This window comes from Alosa pseudoharengus, unplaced genomic scaffold, assembly GCF_046254945.1.
Source record: "Alosa pseudoharengus isolate Yale_2024_CS ecotype anadromous, Long Island Sound unplaced genomic scaffold, YU_APseudo_1.1 YU_APseudo_1.1_scf_3, whole genome shotgun sequence".
In the NCBI taxonomy this organism is placed as follows: Eukaryota; Metazoa; Chordata; class Actinopteri; order Clupeiformes; family Clupeidae; genus Alosa; species Alosa pseudoharengus.
The window spans coordinates 35,711,272-35,731,939 of NW_027468718.1; the positions used below are offsets into that span (position 1 = coordinate 35,711,272).

General features: G+C 44.0%; 2 protein-coding genes across 2 annotated transcripts in view; both read left to right on the forward strand.

Annotated features, from left to right (window-relative positions):
* myo3b (myosin IIIB) overlaps positions 1–9,146 on the forward strand; it is a 139,738-nt gene extending 130,592 nt beyond the window's left edge. The window contains exon 36 of the mRNA XM_076262849.1: positions 9,025–9,146. The gene's annotated coding sequence lies outside the window, so the exon portion shown is untranslated. The remainder of the gene's footprint in view (positions 1–9,024) is intronic.
* A 2,501-nt stretch (positions 9,147–11,647) lies between these two features.
* Positions 11,648–13,692, forward strand: sp5a (Sp5 transcription factor a). Its single transcript, XM_076262694.1, has 2 exons — positions 11,648–11,828; positions 12,161–13,692. Exons 1-2 carry the CDS (start codon positions 11,778–11,780, stop codon positions 13,229–13,231), a joined length of 1,122 nt encoding a protein of 373 aa, XP_076118809.1. The 5' UTR covers positions 11,648–11,777; the 3' UTR covers positions 13,232–13,692.
* The last annotated feature ends 6,976 nt before the right edge of the window (positions 13,693–20,668 follow it).

Consider the following 20,668-nt stretch of genomic DNA (forward strand, 5'->3'; position numbering starts at 1 on the left):
TAAGTCTATATGTAAAAATTTTGATGTGACAATATATCTGCTTCAGAAAAGGAGGAGGATGTATTCTTTAGATTCAGATGTAAACAAATCAAATGCACATGGAAAATGTTGTTGTTTTTGCAGAGCTCTCCATGCTAATACTCTTTTTGATGTGACTATCAGCTACAGATAAAAGTAGTAATTTTATAGAAGGTTTAGGGGTGAAGCCATGAACGCGGTCAGAGATCCCCTCCACTGAAAGGAGACCCTAGCACGAACGCATAAACTCTCTCCCGCTGTGTGTGTGGGTTCTTTTTTTTCCCCGTCCCGTCGTTCTCCGACTGATGATGTCATGTCGAGTCGAGAACGACGGTCTTCTGGGAATTTGATCAAAGGTCACGGGTGTTACTGTGATCCGCGTGTCCTCACGAAGCCAGACGCTCTTGCCGGCGCTTGTCCTTTGATACCGGCCCTGGGAGGGCTTTGAGCTCTTTGCCGGAGTAAAAGTCCGTTTGGACGATAAAAGTCAATTTCAGTCGCGAGCCTCCGACGTGCAGATAAATCTACATGGCTTTCGCAGATGTTACAGGGATTAAATTGGCTTGTAGGAATTAAACGTTGCTCAGTAATACTAAATGTTCCTTTGTAATAATTAGTGCTACAATGCTTTGAAGATGGAACAGGACAGAAGGAATGTTCTAGATCTTCTGGGCTTCTATCAGGGTGTATTTGTCCATTGTCTTTCTTGGAATCAAATTGTTTGAAGATCCCACCTACTATGCTATTTTTAACTTGTGAAGTGTTGCTGATTATTACACCTGTATGAGCAGTTATGAGTATGAGTGTTTTCTACACTGAGGCAAAGCTTGAACCTGTAGATGGAATGAGATTTAAAAGAAAGGAAGGATAACCACTCCGAGCGGTATCGCACCCGACTACACAGTCTACACAATAACAGCAGTGTGATTCCTCCTGGCTAAGAAGAAAAGATGCTCAACTTACCAAGTCAGTAACAAGACACTTCCTCTCTTTTTTTTTTTGGGGGGGGGGGGGGGGGTACAAAACAGAAAAGTCAGCTCAACTTGAATTCAGCAGAAGTGTGTTATCCCCCACCTCCTTTTCAGACAAGCAGGGAAAGCTGTGTTGGCAAGTGCATTTGTAGTGCTGCTTTTCTACTCTTTTCTACTCTCAGTTTGCATATCATTTACGCCATCTCCCTTTGCTGACACCCCAGGGCCCGCAGAAATATTTTGATCTAGAGAAGAAGTCTGGGGTGATCCGACTGTCTCTCCTCTTCCCCTCAAGAAACCCAGGCAGCACTGGCCCACGTCTGGCCACGATAAGGCCCAGACCCGGCATTTATCCACAGCAGAATAGATTGGCATCTGCTGGGGTGTGTGTGTTTATGTGCATGTGTGTGCGTGTGTGTGAGTGTGTGTGTGTGCATGTGGGAGTGTGTGTGTGTGTGTGTCAGTGTTGGGGTGTGTTTGTGTGTGGGGGGTGGGTGATAGTTAGTGGAGAGCCCACCACCAATGTTGGCTGTGGTGATAGCAGGTCAGAGCGCAGACAGCGAGCGGGACTTTCCCTCCGAGTCCTTTGAAAGAGGCAGGTGGCCAGTGCGGTGGACATCAAAAAATGAATGAAGTCACAGCCTGAAAAACATGTGGTTGGATGGAACATTTTTACCCAAACAAACAAGATGGGCTATCTGTGAGCGCATCTTGTTTTGCTGTCTCCTTTTTTGAATTACTTAAGAATCCGAATCTGAGTAATGCAAGTTTTTAATTACACGAACATCTACCCAAATGATCTGATGGCGTGATGCCATTGCCTGAGCCAGTGTTGGTATTTGTAAAATTCTGTTGTCCACGCATAACAGTCTCCAGTGAAAACAGGGTCGTTGGCATTGACATAGTAAACAAGACATGACATGCCACACTGCAGTTAAATGAACCGAGAAACAGCTGTAATCTTCTTATGATACAGCTGCTTCTCTCTATCTAAGAACGATAACTCACAGGCAAAGGCATTCGTGATCTTGCTAAGCTCATATTCCCACACAGCCCTCTCATATCTAAAATGAGGAGGTGCTCTGATGCTCATATTGTGGGATGTGTGTGTTGGGGGGGGGGGGGGGTCCAGGGTCCATTGCGTCCAGCTCAGTGGTGAGGCCCGTGCAGCAGCACTGATTAGACTGGTGCGCTGGCTGCTCCCTCACTGAGGGTGTGTAACGGCTCAGAGGAGCTCCAGTGAAATAGGTCAGTGCCACAGCCCAGCCGCGAGTGCCTCTTTAAAAGTACACCCAATCCATTAAGTGCCATCACGCTCCACACATTATTTTGGCCCTGTTTTTTTCTTTTTTTTTCTGCCGTGGAAATCAATTTCCAACAAGCCCTCTCTCTCTCTCTCTCTCCCTCTCTCTCTCTCCCTCTGTCTTCATTTCTTGGTTGTGACATGTTCCATGGTTATTGTTGTTATATCCATGTTCATTTCTCTCTGTGAGGGACGTTTGGTAATGTGCTGCTCTGTTGTTCTGTAGCTTAATGGCTATCAGAGGTTAGCAGTGAAGTGCTGGCTTTTACACGAACAGATCAAGTCAAGGCTTGTTTATCACTAGTCAGGCGCACAGAAGGTTTTCATGTTCTAGAATTCGCAGAGAACATGGACTATTAGGGGAACCTGAGGTCTGAGAGGTTCGGCAAGTCGCCATCGGTGGTGATTGAGGTTCCTCTTATGACATCAAAAAGGGCCCCCCTTCCCCCCTCTTCATATTCACAGGACAGACATGCCAGAGACAAGAGTCTCTTTCTCTCTCTCTCTCTCTCTCTCTCTCTCTCTCTTTCTCTATCTCTCTCTCTTTCTCTCTCTCTCTCTCTCTGTGTCTGTCTCTCCCTGAGCTTCAAAGGCAGACTGGAGTAAACAGGCCCGAGCCCTTGCACCTGTTTTCTTTAATGCCTCTTCATAAACCTCTCCTTCCATTCTGTTCTTTCCCTCATTAAATCTCTTTTTTGTTTTCATCTGGCGTCACAGACGCCTCTTTTAATGTGGCGGGCATGACTCAACCACCAGAAAGTTATGCCTGCCGTTTTTTCAAACAATTTAAAACCGAGCACTTCTCTCTCTCTCTCTCTCTTTTTTAAAAAAAAAATCATTATGAAGCTTAAGAGTTTAACTGGCACCTTTCAGAGTGGAGCAGTGCTCGGAGCGAGAGCGGCGTTAATAAACGTAGGAGCGAAAAGAAGTGTTTATTGTCTCCGACAGTAATGCTCTCGCCCATATTAACGGCGATATCTGACTTCAAAGAGCAGGCACAAATAGAGCTGCATTGTCCTGCTTCTATATCCTGTGAGTTCAAAGGAGTGGAGTTTGAATAGCAATGTTTCTGAAGCAGGGCTTTCAGAACAGTCCAGCCTCTCGGCAGGTAAAGCTTTAGAGCATGCAACACACACACACACACACACACACACACTAACTCATGTACACACAGACACACACACACACTGGCACCCACACACACACAAACACACACACAGACACACACACAGACACATACACTCCCACACACACACACATTTTCTTTCTTTACTTAAAAACGCAATAAAACACACACAGATTTTTTTTTAAAAGCTGTATATATTTAACTAATCTTAGTAACACTTAATGTATGTATCACTATTACTGTTGGTATATTATTTAGTGCAGTGTAGCACACCAGTTATCATCGTATGACGGTACACTCTGTCATATGAATTGACTCTGTGTTTCACACATGACCTCTAAATTTAATTCAAACTCCAGACTATGTAATACAGAATATTTTTCATGACTTCATTTATGGCACTGTACTCCATGGGTACTACTGTACTTACAAGTAGTACAGTTACACAGAAGTATCTGTGTAGTACTCCATGGGTACTACTGTACTTACAAGTAGTACAGTTACACAGAAGTATCTGTGTAGTACTCCATGGGTACTACTGTACTTACAAGTAGTCTTTCTTTGCGCGTCTAGTCTGTTGTCTTTTGAAAGAAACAGGTGCTGCGTCTGAGATGACGTGCGCGGGGCCTGGGGTTGTGATGCGATGCGATGCAGTGTGTGATTGATGGCAAAGCCAGTATGGACAGGCATGGACGTCAAACAGATGTCAGACCAGCACATGCCACAGCACTGCACAACACAGCACAACACAACACAACACTGGCCTCAGAGGCCCACAGAAGCTTTCTTCCCCCAGAGACTACATTAATAAAGAAGTCTGTTGGGGAGAGAGAGAGAGAGAGATGAAGTGAGTGGCAGAAGACAGAGGAAGAGAAATGAGTGATAGAGAAGAAAGTGTGTGAAAGTATAAGATGGACTGACTGAAGCAGAGTGAATGAGAGAGAAAGAACAGAAGGGGGGAGACTGAAGATTTTTTAAAATAAGTTACATGCCAGAGAGATGAGAGAAGAGTAGAACACAGGAAGACACAAAAGAGAGAGGGAGAGAAAGGGATTGATGGGAAGAAAGGCTAAAGAGAAAAACTAGAAAGAAAATCTGAGAGAGAAAAAAAGGTGAAGAGTTTGGGAGAAAAGTGAAAGAAAGAAAGGACAAGTACAACGACAAAAAAAGAAAGAAAGGAACTAAAGAGTTGGGAACAGACACAACAACAGAGAGAGAGAGAGAGGGAGAGGAAGACGGAGATAAAAGGCTGGATGGAGTGTTCACATCAAAGGGCCTCTAATGACTGAGGATGCCATTAGGGCGCTGGCTGCCCTTTGTTTCTGCATCCTCACACCTGCTATTTGTGGAGGGCTTTCTAGGCACTGGTGAATTGGCCCCACATTTGCATGAGTACCCTATGCATACAGTGTGTGTGTGTGTGTGTGTGTGTGTGTATAGCAGGGGGATGAAAAGTGAGGTCCATCAGAGTAGCATACCCCCCCCCCCCCCCACACACACACACACACATTTCCCTTCTTTTAATAAACCCTAAGGCTTCAGCATTATTTCTTTTCCTTTGTGAGGTTTCGGCAGGAACTGAAATAACAATGAAAATGGGATCTGTGTCTAACTAATGCTAGATCATGGTGTTCTCTCCATAACATACCCACTCCATAGACTGAGGAAGAGTATGTGGCAAACACAAATGGATGGATGTTTCTCGACTGGTGGGGGAGCAAAAGACTTCTTCAAAGTTTTTCTACCCCAGGGGTTGGAAACGGAAGTGTGCTTTGTGTGTGTGTGTGTGTGTGTGTGTGTGTGTGTGTGTGTGCTTTTGCAGGAGGTTGGTTGGCAGAAATCAGAGCGTGAAATTGTGATTAGCCCCCTCTATGTCCTGTGGATAGCGTGGGGGTTGAGCAGGCTCGGTGTGTGTGTGTGTGTGTGTGTGTGTGTGTGTGTGTGTGTGGCGTGGGGGTTGAGCAGGCTTGGCACAGTGGAAAGGTGTAACCTGTTTTGTTTGGCCTCCGCAAGCCACTCTCCCAGATGGCAAGACCAGCTGCCTGCAAGCAAACACAGAGTGGCAAACAGTCGGTGTGTGTGTGTGTGTGTGTGTGCGTGTGTGTGCGTGTGTGTGTGTGTGTGTGTGTGTGTGTGTGTGTGTGTGTGTGTGTGTGTGGGGTGAATGGCAGGGGGCAGGGTCCTGTTTATATTTTGAGATTCAGATAGTGAAGAAATCTGCCCCTTGTCACTAGGAGAGAGAGAGAGAGAGAACAGAGAGGAAAAGAGAAATGAAATGATGATGGCAGAAGAAGATACCAAAGGACAGAAGAAAAGGAGAAGAAGGGCAAGGAAAGGAAGAGAGGAAGAGGAGAGGAGAAGAAAGGAGAAGAAATGAAGGGAGGGATGGAGCAGAAGAGAGAGAAAGAGAAGAGAAATGAGGAAAGGAGACAAGAGCTGAGAAAAAAAGGAAAAGGAGAGGGGAAGAGAGGTGAGGTGAGGTGAGGGAAGAGAGGTGAGGTGAGGTGAGGGAAGAGAGGAGAGGTGAGGGAAGAGAGGAGAAGAGGGGAGAAGTGAGAGAAGAGAGGAGAGGTGAGGGAAGAGAGAAGAGGTCAGGTGAGGCATTATGAAATAATGAAATAGGACAAAAACCGAATTGAAATGCCCTTGCATCTTCACACTGTAGTCCACTTCCCCATCAACCAATCAGGAGAGAACACACTTCCTCTGGAGCACAGAAATGGGTCAGACCACCAGAACCTGTGTGTGTGTGTGTGTGTGTGTGTGTGTGTGTGTGTGTGTGTGTGTGTGTGTGTGTGTGTGTGTGTGTGTGTGTGTGTGTGTGTGTGTGTGTGTGTGTGTGTGTGTGTGTGTGTGTGTGTGTGTGTGTGTGTGTGTGTGTGTGTGTGTGTGTGTGTGTGTGTGTGTGTGTGTGTGTGTGTGCGTGCGCGCGCGCGCGCATGCCAAATGTGTGCATGTGCGTGTGTGTGTGTGCATGCCAAATGTGTGTGTTTGTGTTTGTGTGTGCTACCGTGTTCCTGACGTTGACTAGGGAGGAGTACGTTCTGGTCAGCTGGACTGGACTGCTTTCTGGAAAGAGCTGCAGTTTTAATCAGTGAACAGGTCTGTGTTTGATAGGCCCAATAGATAGAGCCAAGTAGCCAGGCAGAGTTGAGTCATGCATACAATATCCAGCACAACTCACTATTCCAGCAACACCTACTTCATATGTTTTAAAAGAGTGAATTGATGATATTACTTGAAACAGATTGTCTCCCCCCAAAAAATGGCCACAGATGGATGACACCCTCTCCCTTCCTTTCCTTAAGTGAACACCATTCATTACGATCAGCTACACAGAAGATAAGAGAAACCCTTGAACTGCGCTGAAAGTGAATGCAGATCACAGAAACGAAAATGCTCCGACCAAATGAATAATTCCGCTCGCCCCAGAAACAAAGCAAGGCCTATATATATATTCCCAAGGTCACTGCAGTGTGGATGGATATCAAAGAGGAAATATAATGGAAGCCTCTTTGTAGATGGAAGATGCAGCCTGTGGACGTCACAATCAACATGGCGTGCTCATCTGAACTGACCAAAAATGGCTCTTGCAAGGCCTGGTGTTTGTTTGTTTATTTCATCTGTTCATTAGCATGTGTGTTGGTTAACTTGAAGAAAAAACAAACACCCTCCCCCCTTCTCTGTCACTCACACAGCCTCGGAGCTAATAACCTGGGCATCCCCAGCCTGTCTTTATGTGCGTCTTCACGTCATGCATGAACACGTAAGCCACGACCTTAGCAATTAGAGCAGTCGGGGTGGGTTTTCAGTATGTGTGCGTGTGTGTGTGTGTTTTGGGGGCGTTTGGATTACACCTCTGTGTAAGACTGACCCCCACACACACACACACACACACACCATTCCTACTCCCCAGCTCCATAGCTCCCAGGGTGGGCTACTTATGAGGTGAAATGACCTATCCCTCCCAGTCTGACCCCCCCTGCCCCCCACCCCACCCAGGCCACGGTGTGGTCCAGTGTAGGCTCTCTCTGAGCAGGCTGCCGCTGGCTGGCGTGGGGTGGTGGGAGCTGGGGAAGGGGTTGGGAAGAGGGAGTGGTATCAAATTGCAAAGGGGATTGGGGGTAAGAGAGGGAGTGAGAAGGGAGGAGGGGAGATGGAATGGGAAAGGAGGAGGAAGGGGAGGGGAGGAGGAGGGGGGGGGGGTTGGAAATTAGTGAGACCAAAGTTGGAGTTGCTCGGTGTTGGGGGGCCAAGCACAATGGCAGGCCTCTGTCAGGGAGCGACTTCAAAGGTCCGCCGAATGACTGCTTTGAGTTACACTTTGTTGTAGATCACTGAGGAAATTCACAGATGTTTTCCCGTACGAGACACCATTACCGCGGCTCGAGCAAGCCGGTAGCCCCGAGCGCTTCTCTCTCCCTCTCCGCTCCTCTCTTCTCTGCTCCCCCTCCACTCTCTCTCTCTCTCTCTCTCTCACTCTCTCTCTCTCTCACTCTCACTCTCTCTCTGTCTCTCTGTTCTTTGGTACTCACTGGCGTGCGAGACAGATGTGGAACCTGTTTTTTTTCTTCACTCTGTCTGTCTTTCTTTTTTCCCCTCTTCCTCTCTTGCTTTCTTTCTTTTTCTGTCTGTCCGGAGAGCATAAAAAAGTTTGACATTTAACTGGCTTTGACCTGTCCAAAACAGACGCATAGTGAAGCGATTCTCTATGCATGTTCTCTTTCTGACTGTGTGTGTCTGTGTGTGTGTGTGTGTGTATGTGTGTGTCTGTGTGTGTGTGTGTGTGTGTGCACGCTTGTAGGATGAAATACTGAAATATCAGTTTTCATACAGGACCACGTCTCAGTGTCCTGATTCATCAAATGAAAGTGCTCCTGTCTCCAAAGAAACTTTTCTGCATTCATCTTCTTTCCCTAGTTGCTGAACTTCAGAACGGGCTCCCTGGACCCAGTGAAACGTCCCCCCTATTCCTACAGGGACTTCTCCAGTCATTTAGTGGACTTCTCCAGTCATTTAGTGGGCGCTTTTCCTACAGGGACTTCTCCAGTCATTTAGTGGACTTCTCCAGTCATTTAGTGGGCGCTTTTCCTACAGGGACTTCTCCAGTCATTTAGTGGACTTCTCCAGTCATTTAGTGGACTTCTCCAGTCATTTAGTGGACTTCTCCAGTCATTTAGTGGGCGCTTTTATCTGAGCGGGCTTGGTTTTCAGCGAGGCTGCCGTAGTCAAACATCAGTACATGAGCTAGTTGAGAACCTCACAGCTGCCTCAGATCGCACATCCGTAGGCCCAAATAAAGTAGATTGAATGTGTTCGTCATGTATGGCAGTGAGGTAACACACACAGTGTGTGTGTGTGTGTGTGTGTGTTACAGTGTAGGCTGCTAGAGAGCTAAACCAAAGATCCTTGATTACTCCGCTTTAACCCTCTCTGGCTAAACTGTGATGTTCTATGCAATGATGTTCCGCATGACTGATTCCACCTGATTTGTGATTCCAAATGATTTAATCTTCCGAGTGACTCTATGAGAATTTGTGGAAAATGAGGCTCTGATTTTTCTGCTCTGGTGCCAACTTCACTCCTCTCTCTCTCTCTCTCTGCAGGTTGCCTTTAGTGACCCTAGGAAGACTAACCGCTGCCTCTTGAAGCCATTCAGATCTTCCTATTTATTTGGCCATGTTTGTCAGAAACTGTTTTTGAGGTGCTGATCATGAACTGAAATCTAATAGAGTGAATAGCATGTAGTCTCATTATTTATGTAAATAATATTTGTAGTTTTCATATGTGGACATTTTGTTTTACTGATTATTATATAACGTCATCTCAATTAACAGGGAAGACTGTAAATATGACATTACAGTTTGTACATCTTTTTCTAATTTGTTCTATTTTCCTCATCAAGACAACACAACTGGATGTTCTTTATTTTCTATGTGTTTAGCAAGAATTAGATCGGCGAAATGATGTAGATAATATAATGCTATTTTGCCGCAACATAATTGTTTTAATTGTATTGCTGTTAAGTCTCTCAATCGTGGAATTGTTCCTAACACAGAAGAGCACATTGTTGTTTTGTACTCACACGCTGTAATAAAGTTCATTCAAACCATTTTTTCGCGCTCTTTCTTTATCAGTTGTAGCCTAATATTTGCTTGCCGATTTGAAACCAGAGCGGAGAAACAGGACGTGTTTGGTAATATCACCAGTAGGGAAGACTGCATGGACATGAAAGGAAACGTCTCATCAAAGTCATGCTAAACACTCGGATGGGATGTGTCAGCTAGCGATATCCAACACCGTGAGGATATCTACCATCATATATCCCAGCTCTGGAGCTAGTCTACCTTTGGGGCCTAATATAAAGTGCTCCTAACTGACCCGAATAATGATAAATCTCTCGGGTTACAACGACTTAAGGAAAAAATAAGTGTTTAGAGACATCTGCACTACACCCCCTCCCCTCTGCTCCCCCTCTCCCTGCCGCATTCTGGATTGCAGGGAAACGGAGGTTGCCGCGTGGCCCAGCAGGAATCTCTGTTTCCCCCATGACTGCACGCGGAGCCGTGGGAGAAGAGTGTGGAGCGCTAATCCCTTCAAAGGAAGAGATCTAATTCAAAATCAGCGGCTCCCCAAAGCAGTGGAGGGCAGGACAGTGGTGGTTGTTTTCTGTTGGGGAGAGAGAGACCGATAAAAATCTCCCCACCCGCGTGTCCTTATGAAAGACTTCAGTCAGCGTGTGAACTGTGAAGGAAGGCACTGTCGCTGCAGTTTTCAAAAATCAACGTCAGAAGTTCCTTTGTAGTGCTGTTTTGATATATTATGCGTATGCCTCCTTGATCTTACCCCCCCCCACCCCCCCCAAAAAAAAAAATAGGCTACTTCGTGCCAAGTGGAACCCCCTTCTCTCTCCTCACATACACACATGTACACCTTCTCTCACTCTCTCACACACATAAAACCTCCACGTCGTCACCTGTGGCATAGCCTAATGTCAGAGAAAATGTCTCTTTAATGTCTTGTGTGTGAGTTTGAGTGGTTTTCACATGCCCGGTAGGTGTGTGGGATTCGCGCTTGCCCGGTCAGATGAAGGCTTGACAAGCACGGGGAGGAGCGCGGGCGGGGGCCCGAAGATTGTTTCCACTTTCTAGAGGAGGAAAACTCCTCCCTCAGCCCCCTTTGCCTCGCATCGTTACAACTTTTCAGGAAACGTCTAATAAAGACATCATGCCATGATATTTGTCATCTCGGCATCTTGTTAATGGCTTAGTTTTTTTTTTACCTATAGGCCTATGCTGTCATTTAAGAGTGGGGTGGACTAGACAATAGGTTCAGATTGTTTTTGCATAATTTCAAAGAAAACATACTTATGTTTTGAATGAAAAACAAAACAACAAAAAAAACATTACAGCTATAGGCCTAACGTATTCCTACCTCGTTTGACATAATCACAGCCTTAAGCACTTTGCATGTTATCAAACCTGTGGGACGGTGTTATGTTAATTATAAATATCTGTAAAGAAATGGTTAAGGTCAGACGTTGATATTTTACCTTTTTTTCTGAAATAAAAGACTTCAGACCCCACACATGCATTCAACAGTCATTTTGTGAATGTTCACACGGTTCAGAGAACAGAAGTCTCTCACAAGAATTCAGGCTTTAAAAAATCAATATGAACTTTGTGTTGAGTCACTTATTGAGACTTATTCGTCTCATTAGCTACCCCCTCTTGAAGTTATCAAACAACTGCTCACGGAGAGATCTCTAGAGATAACAATGTCACATTGTCACATAAGGACTCCCTACAAATCCTTAATTACAAAAAGGGGGATCGGATGACTGTGGCATCCAATACCGGGGTCTCCAGGCGGGTTGGGGCTCTTTGATCAAGAAAATCCAATTATTTGTGTATATACATTTCCCACATAGTGATTACTTCATTAATTGTCCCGCCTTTATCTCCTCCCATCCCATCCCCCCTAATAATCAGCTCTTTTATCCAGACCAACAAACACACCATAGGAGCTTTGTGGATTCAAAGGATTTGCTTCCCTCTCTCAAAGAGCCGCTATTCTTTGATGATTGGGCAGCGGCAAACTTCAAAGTAATAAATCTTAGTGCTGACTGGCTGGCGTCCCACCAAAGTCCTTATCAAATCCTAAGAAGTGATCCTTCACTCCCTCAGATGGTCCAAGGATATCTCGAGGAGAGGAAGCGGGAGAGGTTACACTGCTTTGTACACATTCGAAGACGTATTTTGTGATTTTTAAAAAATATATATATTTAAGGAACAGAGGCAGCGATTTCTGTGGGTTTTTTTTTATTTGTGTGAACGAGTGAGGAATAGCCAACTTCACTATGGCGGCTGTGGCTGTTCTACGGAACGACACCCTACAGGCTTTCCTTCAGGTTAGTGTGAAATTACATGATTTCTAATGTTTGGCTTTAAACAACTGAATGTGTAACCCCCTTGTAGTTCAACAGAAAAAAAGTAAACAACGGCTCACTGATTTCGAATAACAACCCCTGCTTTGTGACCTGATATATAAACTATTTGAGCGTTAAAACAATACAATAAGCTACAACAATATACAAGTTCAGATATTTTTTCTGGTCAACGAGGAAGGGTGTCATGCATGATATTTTGTGCAGGATACGTGAAATTTGAACAAAAAAGGGATGCTGAAAGTTTGACAGGATGGCATCATTTCTAATGTACTCCCCTCTGTTTGTTTCTTCAGGATCGCACTCCAAACTCCTCACCGGAAAACAGTAAGCATTCTCCCTTGGCGCTGCTGGCGGCTACTTGTAACCGAATTGGGCATCACCCTGGGTCAAGCGCCACGGACTTTCTTCAGGTCCCATATGACACCACCCTCGGATCTCCGTCGCGTATTTTCCACCCGTGGAGTAACGAAGGAAATCCCCAGGCGACTCTGGCAAGCAATTCCTCGTTTGGACTACCTTCTAAAGCGCAGTTATCTCACCTACAGGGCACGTACACGTCCCACCACGAACTTCCTCTCACCCCGCCCGCGGACCCGACCTACCCATATGACTTTTCCCCGGTGAAGATGCTACCATGTTCCATGCAGTCCTTGCAGTCGACATGCACCCCAACATACGTGCCCGCTGTCACATACGCGGCGCCCACTCCCGTTCCCCCCATGTCAGGGTTTGTTACGGCACACTCCGGCCTGGTCCATCACCAGCAACAGAGACAACTGTCACCGAACCCGGGAGAGGACATCCCGTGGTGGAGTCTTCAGCAAGGCAATTCGATCACTCACGCGTCCTCGCTCGCACACCACCGGTTCCCGTTGCAGCGGAGCTTGGTTCTCGGGCACACGGACTTCGCGCAGTATCAGACCCAAATCGCTGCCCTCCTCCACACCAAGTCTCCCCTGGCCACCGCGCGACGGTGTAGGAGGTGTCGCTGTCCCAACTGCCAGTCATCCAACTCCAACGACGAGCCCGGCAAGAAGAAACAGCACATCTGTCATATCCCTGGCTGCGGCAAAGTTTACGGCAAAACATCACACTTGAAAGCGCACCTCCGGTGGCATTCGGGAGAGAGGCCGTTCGTGTGTAACTGGTTGTTCTGTGGCAAGAGCTTCACGCGCTCGGACGAGCTACAGAGACACCTGAGGACTCACACGGGCGAGAAGAGGTTCGTGTGTCCAGACTGTTGCAAAAGGTTTATGCGCAGTGACCACTTGGCCAAACACGTCAAAACGCACCAAAACAAAAAGACCAAACCTCACGACAAGACTCTGGACCACGTCAAAAGAGAGGACACGAGACACATGTAGAGTTTGGTGTCAGTCAAAATAACCCTTCTTTCACATTAGACTCAGTGCAATATTGCTCTTATGAAATTAAAAGAACGCAATGAAAAATCATATCTAAAGGAGGGACATACTCAAAGCCCGCAAACAACAAACGTGGCCTCTGTTTTGTATTCAGTTTGCTTGACTGAACTACAGGCCCTAAAAGGATTAAAACGTTGCAAAAAAATGTGTTTTGTATATGTAAATATGAAATCTAAATATTATCACCAATTGGGACACGTTTAGTGTGCCCAGACTTGTTAATATCTCTAAATATAAAACAAGTTTTCAACTTGTTTGTGATTTGATCCTTGTCTTCGGTGGAAGATCTGACGCTCTTGTAAATAGGATTTATTAGCTTTTGTTGAATGAAAGTGTGTGTTCTGTTGCTCCATGCTGGGGTGTTTTAAGCATGCGACTAGAACTAAAAACCCTGTTGTTGAAATGGCCCAAAAAACTGTGTGTAAAAAATAAAGAGTCTAACATTCCCAAAGTAAAAAATAAGTCTCCTTGATTGGACTTGAGTGAACCTAAACATTTCAGTGTTTTACTGATATGTATGCATAGGTGTGGAGGAGAGAGATATGATCAGGGGTTGTGTTTTCAAGATGTGGATAGAAGTTCCATTACATTAGTTGATGTGGGTTTTGGGACCATCAGCACTATGTGTGGCAGTTGTGGGCAATTGGTAGCCTGTGAGCAACCTAGGTGGCCCCCCAGAAATGGAGGAATGCTCAGCTTGGAATTTGTACTATTCTGTGTGACTAGCGATTTGGTTCACTTGTAGAAAGGTGAAGTACAGAGAAATAGTTATTTTGTGTGAAAATATAAATCAGAGCATATAACACATTTCAGTTTTACACATTTTTGCATTTTTGCTATAGGGTTTGTATCGATACGCAGTCAGAAGCACATATCCCATAATTGGCCCTGGTTTGAAGTTAGGGTGGCAAAAAGGATTGAAGAAATCTCAGACGAAACTGAGGTCAAACGACCCATTTTTCTAAAACTCTCCCCTTAAAATAACTGCTGTCAGACAAATCTGGGATGTGCTGGTAAGCGATTCAATATGATTTGCAAAGGGTTGGTTTTCTTTAGAGCATTTCTATGAACAGGAAATGACCCATAGGTAAAATGAAATGGTTATAAAGATCTGTTTGATTTTCTTATCTGGAAAAAAAACCTTGTCAAACCCTTACAAATTCTCCATCACAGTAGCCTATTAGATGTGCTGTTCTGTTGGACTTTGAAAAGCATAAGCTTTACTAAGCTGAACATTTTTACAAACCTTACAAGATTCACAGACACAAAAGAAAAGATTTTAAAGTAAAATCTGTGACGAAGGTAGGTAGGTTACAGTGAAGCGGAATGCCAGTGTTACACTAATCAGGAGTGTATTGGAGGAGTCGTTGGGAAGACTTGTTTAGGGAACTGGCCTGCCCTGTTATCTGTGTGGAGGAGATAGCACCTCCACGCCATGGAGTAAGGGCCTTACAGCAAACAGGTCGTGAAAAGTACAAATGGAGAAATAATACCTACTGTTTCTCAACAACAAGAGAGAAAACAAGAAGCAATTTGACCTACATTATGTCATACTGAATAACCTTTGTTGTCCACATATGTGGAAATTTGTCCTTGGCTTAAATGTTATATTTAGAATTAACAATCACAATTTAATTGTTGCATCTGGAAAATAACTAAGGTGTAAATATTAAGGAAACGCATCCATGAGTTTCCCTCCCAATTGCATATACCGCATAATAGTCTAAATCCCGCTCAGAAAGCAGGCGGTAATTTCTGCACAACTTCACCGACCAGGAGCGTAGTGTAGTAGGGGATGTATTGTGCCGCTGCTTATGCGTTTAAAGGCAATGGTGACACTAAGCATACCGGGCCAGAAATCACTATAGAAATATAAAATTATAAACATTTTATACAGAAATATACATTTGTTTTATTACATAACTAAGCGGAATTAGAGAGTGGGATATTCTGACAGAAGGTCTGGAAGAAGGTCCTATCTTAGCCTCTGACTATTTACAATAACCTTTCAGGTTGTTAAGATTCAAATAGAAACATATTTTAGTGTATTTATTTGATGGTACGTAAGACCCTATGGCGGCTTTGAAATCTTGTATAATTATTCTTTTTATTTTGTTTTGTTTTGTCCTGTATTAACTTCATCAAACACATCCAGATGACATCCGGTAGCTCTTCAGTAGCTCTTTCCAAAAATACATCAAAGCTTTATCTGAAGAATATTGACGGCCAATATTTATCAGCAAATATGCATTTGCAATTTGCATTTGCATATGCAAGTCCATTTTCAATTTCGCAAAACTAAACAAAGTTTGCATAGTTGGTTTGACATATTTTGTCCTTCATCAGACAATACTTATAATATTTTATTCTAAATGACCAGTTTTTTCTCAAAGTGTCCTTTGGATGATCATGTTGTCATTTAGTGTAATAGTGTCTAGCTAACTCAACTCATTGTAAGACAAACTTTTTAAAGAGATGTAGATTTTATTCTTTATTTTTTACGCATACACTTCTTAATTGGATTTAATTCAAGAAATACCGGTAATCTAATGAAAATGCTTTTTTCAATACATGTTAAAGTGCTTACTTTTTTGACAACCAAGGATAAAGTATGACACTTGCCTGGCTGCCCACTCACTCTGTTTTTGCGTGTGTTTATGACATGTATGTGTTTTTGTGTGTGTGTTTATGTCATTTGTGTGTGTTTTTGTGTGTGTGTTTATGTCATTTGTGTGTGTTTTTGTGTGTGTGTTTATGATGTGTGTGTTTTGTGTGTGTGTGTTTATGACATTTGCAGTTTGCGTCTTCTCTGAGAGTTCCTGTCAGTGATGTGCAATCCCATCAGCTCACACGTGACGTGAGCAGGAAAACATCTCCCTTTGACAACTTGGACGCGTTTGCCTCTGCGATCCCACCTTATCATTTAAACCTGTTTGAAACGCCATCTCTATGTCATGGTGTGACTGGTGCGACGAAAAGACACACACACACACACACACACACACACTCGTCAAGTGTATTGCCACCTCTAAATGCAAGCAGTCTCTAAGCTTCCAGTGTCTGGTGTCAGCCTCTCAGGGGTGGGGTTGGCAGGAGAGGGCCACTCTGGGCTCATCCCTCTCCTTCTGCCAGGATCGGCACTGTTAAACAGATAGAGCAGGTACCCAACAGAGCCTCTACTTCAGACTACAAGGGCTGCTGGCACAGAGAGGGGGAGAGAGAGAGAGAGAGAGAGAGAGAGAGAGAGAGAAAGAGGGGGAGGGAATGAGAGAATGGGAGAGAGAAAGAGGGATAGAGAGAGAGGGAGGAAGAGAGAGAAAGAAAGAGAGAGAGAGGGATAGAGAGAGAAAGAGAGAGGGAGGAAGAGAGAGAGAGAGAAAGAGAGAGAGAGAGGGAGGAAGAGAAACAGAGGGAGAGAGGGAGGGAGATAGAGAGAGACTGATTTCTCCAGTGCATCTGTTGTGCTGCCAGCGCGCCGTGTCTCTGTCTGCCTCCACTGAAGTGCGGGCGGCTGCTCACTCTACTCTCCCCTGACACCTGGGCAAGCATGGCCAGTGCTCCCTCATGTGACACACACACACACACACACACACACACACACACACACACACACACACACACATGTGACCTGAGCTCTCAACACCTGGGCCAGTAAGGCCAGCACTCCCTAATATGACCCGAGCTCTTATACCTCTTTTGTTCTGTGTGTACAGTACAGGTCGTTGTGTTGAACATGTCCGCCTTTTAATCTGCCCATGTAGAATGTAGGATTATATTTACTGTAACATTGTGATGGAGAGAGGGCATCATCTGTAACTGTAACTATATGCAGCTGTATAGATCTAAACAAAAAGATAAAAAACAATCAATTAAAGTAACAAAACGGTCAAAATACAGTAGTCATGCCTAGACATGCTGACATTAGTGCTCTACAGCATAGGGGTCTGGCTGACAAAGCAGGCTGCTGCTGTGCGGTGCTGCTGCTGCTGTGTGTGTGTGTGTGTATGTGTGTGTGCTGCTGTGTGCGTGTGAGTGTATACTGCTGTGTGTGTGTGTGGGGGGGGGGGGGGGGGGGGGGTTGTGTCTTGCTGCTGGGTGTGTGTGTGTGATTGTGTGTGTGTGTGTGTGTGTGTGTGTGTGTGTGTGTGTCTGTGTGTGTGTTTTTGTGTGTATGTGTGCTGCTGTGTGTGTGTGTGTGTGTGTGTGTGTGTGTGTGTGTGTGTGTGTGTGTGTGTGTGTGTGTGTGTGTGTGTGTGTATTGCTGCTGGGTGTCCATGCTGCTGGTCCTGTAGGCTAATCATCATGCAGTCAGCATCAGTCTGGCTGACCGAGCCAATTAGCTCTAACTATGCAACAGTCCCCACACACACACACACACACACACACACACACACACACACACACACACACACACTACAGTACAGAGACACACACGCAGATCAGGCAGAGGAGCAACAACATCAGACAGAGGCCATGTGATCTTGCACGCACACACACACACACACACACACACACACACACACACACACACACACACACACTACAGTACAGAGACACACACGCAGATCAGGCAGAGGAGCAACAACATCAGACAGAGGCCATGTGATCTTGCACGCACACACACACACACACACACACACACACACACACACACACACACACACACAAACAAGTAAGAATGTAAACAAACAAACAATAAGGGCCTCCTTCCATTCATTCATTTGTGTCCCTTTAATTTCTTTAGCTTGAGATGAACATTAGTACAGTTACTCCTTATGGTTGCACATACAGATCGGTCCCTAAGGCATCATGCATACATCAAAAGTGTTTTAAAAGGAACAGTTATATATAAAATAAATGTTTGATATACAAGTGCATTATCAAGTAGCCCCTGCAGGTGCAGAAGATACCAGCTCTGTGATGAGCACACTGCAGAAGATACCAGCTCTGTGATGAGCACACTGCAGAAGATACCAGCTCTGTGATTAGCACACTGCAGAAGATGACCACACTGCAGAAGATACCAGCTCTGTGATGAGCACACTGCAGAAGATACCAGCTCTGCTGAAGCACATTCATTTGGCCTGTGTGGTGGTGATGTCTGAGCTTTTTACAGATATTATTGGCAGATTATATATTTCTTTAAATGTGTTTGAATACATTACCATCACTGACTGATTGTCAAGCATATCAAATGGTTGTTTTTTTTTCTTCTTTTTTCTGTATTTCAGAATTGGATGTAGGATTGGTAAAGTTTTGCAAATTGGAAATGGAAATTCCATATCTGTCGGTTTTCTTTTCACTTTCTACTATCCTTTCCCCTGATGGGATGATTGAGCGGATAGGAAATGAATACTCACATTTGTTTGTTTTTACTATATGAGTCTTGTATGAGAGAGCATGATGATGCCAACATACTCAGTTCAGAAGGCTCTCAGGCAGTATAGGCCATGTTGAACATTTGAAAGTAAAATAAAAAAGCATACCTCTATATTGACATGACATGACAGGGCCATAGCCAGACTGTTGAAACTGTGTGTGTATTAGTGTGTGAGTGGAGACATTGAGCAGGGTGGAGGGCTTGTTTTGTGTGTGTATGGCATTTACATTAATATTTAAGCAAATTCAATACAAAAAGAAAATGACCAGGGTGAAAAAAAGGTTCAAATGGTTTCCAGCTAAACAAAGACATGTCTTTGTGTGTGTGTGTGTGTGTGTGTGTGTGTGTGTGTGTGTGTGTGTGTGTGTGTGTCTGAGTGTGTGTCTGAGTGTGTGGTTGAGATGTCTTCCATTACCATGGATTCCTTTATGAAACGTGAACCCTCAGCCAGATCCAACCACACTCTGCTGTGAAGGCCAAACACACACACACACACACACACACACGCACACACACACACACACCTCCCTCACTCACTCTCCTGAGCATGTTTATGGCCTATTCTAGTGTACATATAGCGATGAAGAGAGGCTGCATATGGCGAAGGCACTCCACTGTACGCACCCAATAATACATATAGTACAAACTATACACACTAAACACAGTTTCACACACAGATTGTCAGAAGCACACTAGACACAACGCTGGGAAATAAACCATTCACATCTATGTCGAATTGAAACTCTGCTATCAAAACCTAACAATCCTTTGTCAAAATGTCACTCTGATGACAAAATGACACACACTTGCATCATATGAATACACCTTCAGATTAGCAACAACACACTAGTGTACTTTATATGAAACACTGCAGTTTTTATTTTTCACTGTTTTATTGAGTTCATCAGTTAGCATTCTGTGAAGCTCAATACAACACAGTTTTTGTTATGTTGTTTTTCCAACAAAGGTTTTCACAACAACCAACAATACTGTACATCACAGTACTATACTTTACTGTACAGTACAGTAAATGCAATACAGTAATGCAAAAATACAGTAAAACTTTGGTCTAAGCATGTGTCTATAGTGCTCAAGCAATGGGCAAAAACTATAACACACTAAATCTTTGCTTGTCACACAATTTTCTAAACATGTCTTTCCAAACACCATAACCCCACACCAAATCTGCAAAACCATACACTAATTCTCAGTGTTTGACAGTTTTCAATTTCCTAAAACGCAATTTGCAAAACACCACACACAATGTTCTACCTAACACACAAAAACTTACACTGTAACAGGAAGTAACTTGATTTTGTCTTCCAAATACAACCCATCAAAATGCCACACTTATTCACCAGTGCTTCGCTCTCTCTCCTCACATGAAAACACTCATTATTACACTACTGAACACCACCCGATCATTGCCTTACTAGCCTATGGATAGATATACTCTCTATATATGTATAGACCCTTTACAGTAAATCTACTCATAGAGGATTTCTGGTTGAAATGTTCAGAACCAATGCAGATACTTTGAAATGAAAATGAATCTGACCTTAGTGTAATGTGCTGCAAAAAGTCGATTTGATGTAAAATTGTATGTATTAATGTATTTTTGTTTGTCCCCAAGTTACCATTATCTCAATGATTTTTTCTGTGCCTCCAAAAATGCCTTAGGAACGATTAGGAATGTTTGTTTTCTAAAAGCAAAGTACTGTAATTTTATAGTAGTCAGTAAGTTCTTTCTTTGGAAATACAGTCATTTCTGTCTTAGGCAAAATCAGCCTTTTCAAAACATTCGCTTTGTTTTTTTCTTGTTGGCTGTAAAATACTGTATTCACAACAGCAAATTATTTGGAAAAAAACACTATTTTTGGTTTCAAACTGTGTATTTTTTTTACTGTGTATTTCAACTTCTCTTTATAGTGAAATTGTTTATAATGTGAGGCTAAAGTTTGCTTTTAAAGATGTGTTTTTGACATTTTGAATGTTGT

Bases quoted from the DNA above. Each gene is read 5' to 3' on its own strand.
- sp5a (XM_076262694.1), top strand. From the start codon at position 11,778: ATGGCGGCTGTGGCTGTTCTACGGAACGACACCCTACAGGCTTTCCTT. The intron at 11,829-12,160 runs GTTAGTGTGAAA...TTGTTTCTTCAG, and splicing joins CCCTACAGGCTTTCCTTCAG to GATCGCACTCCAAACTCCTC.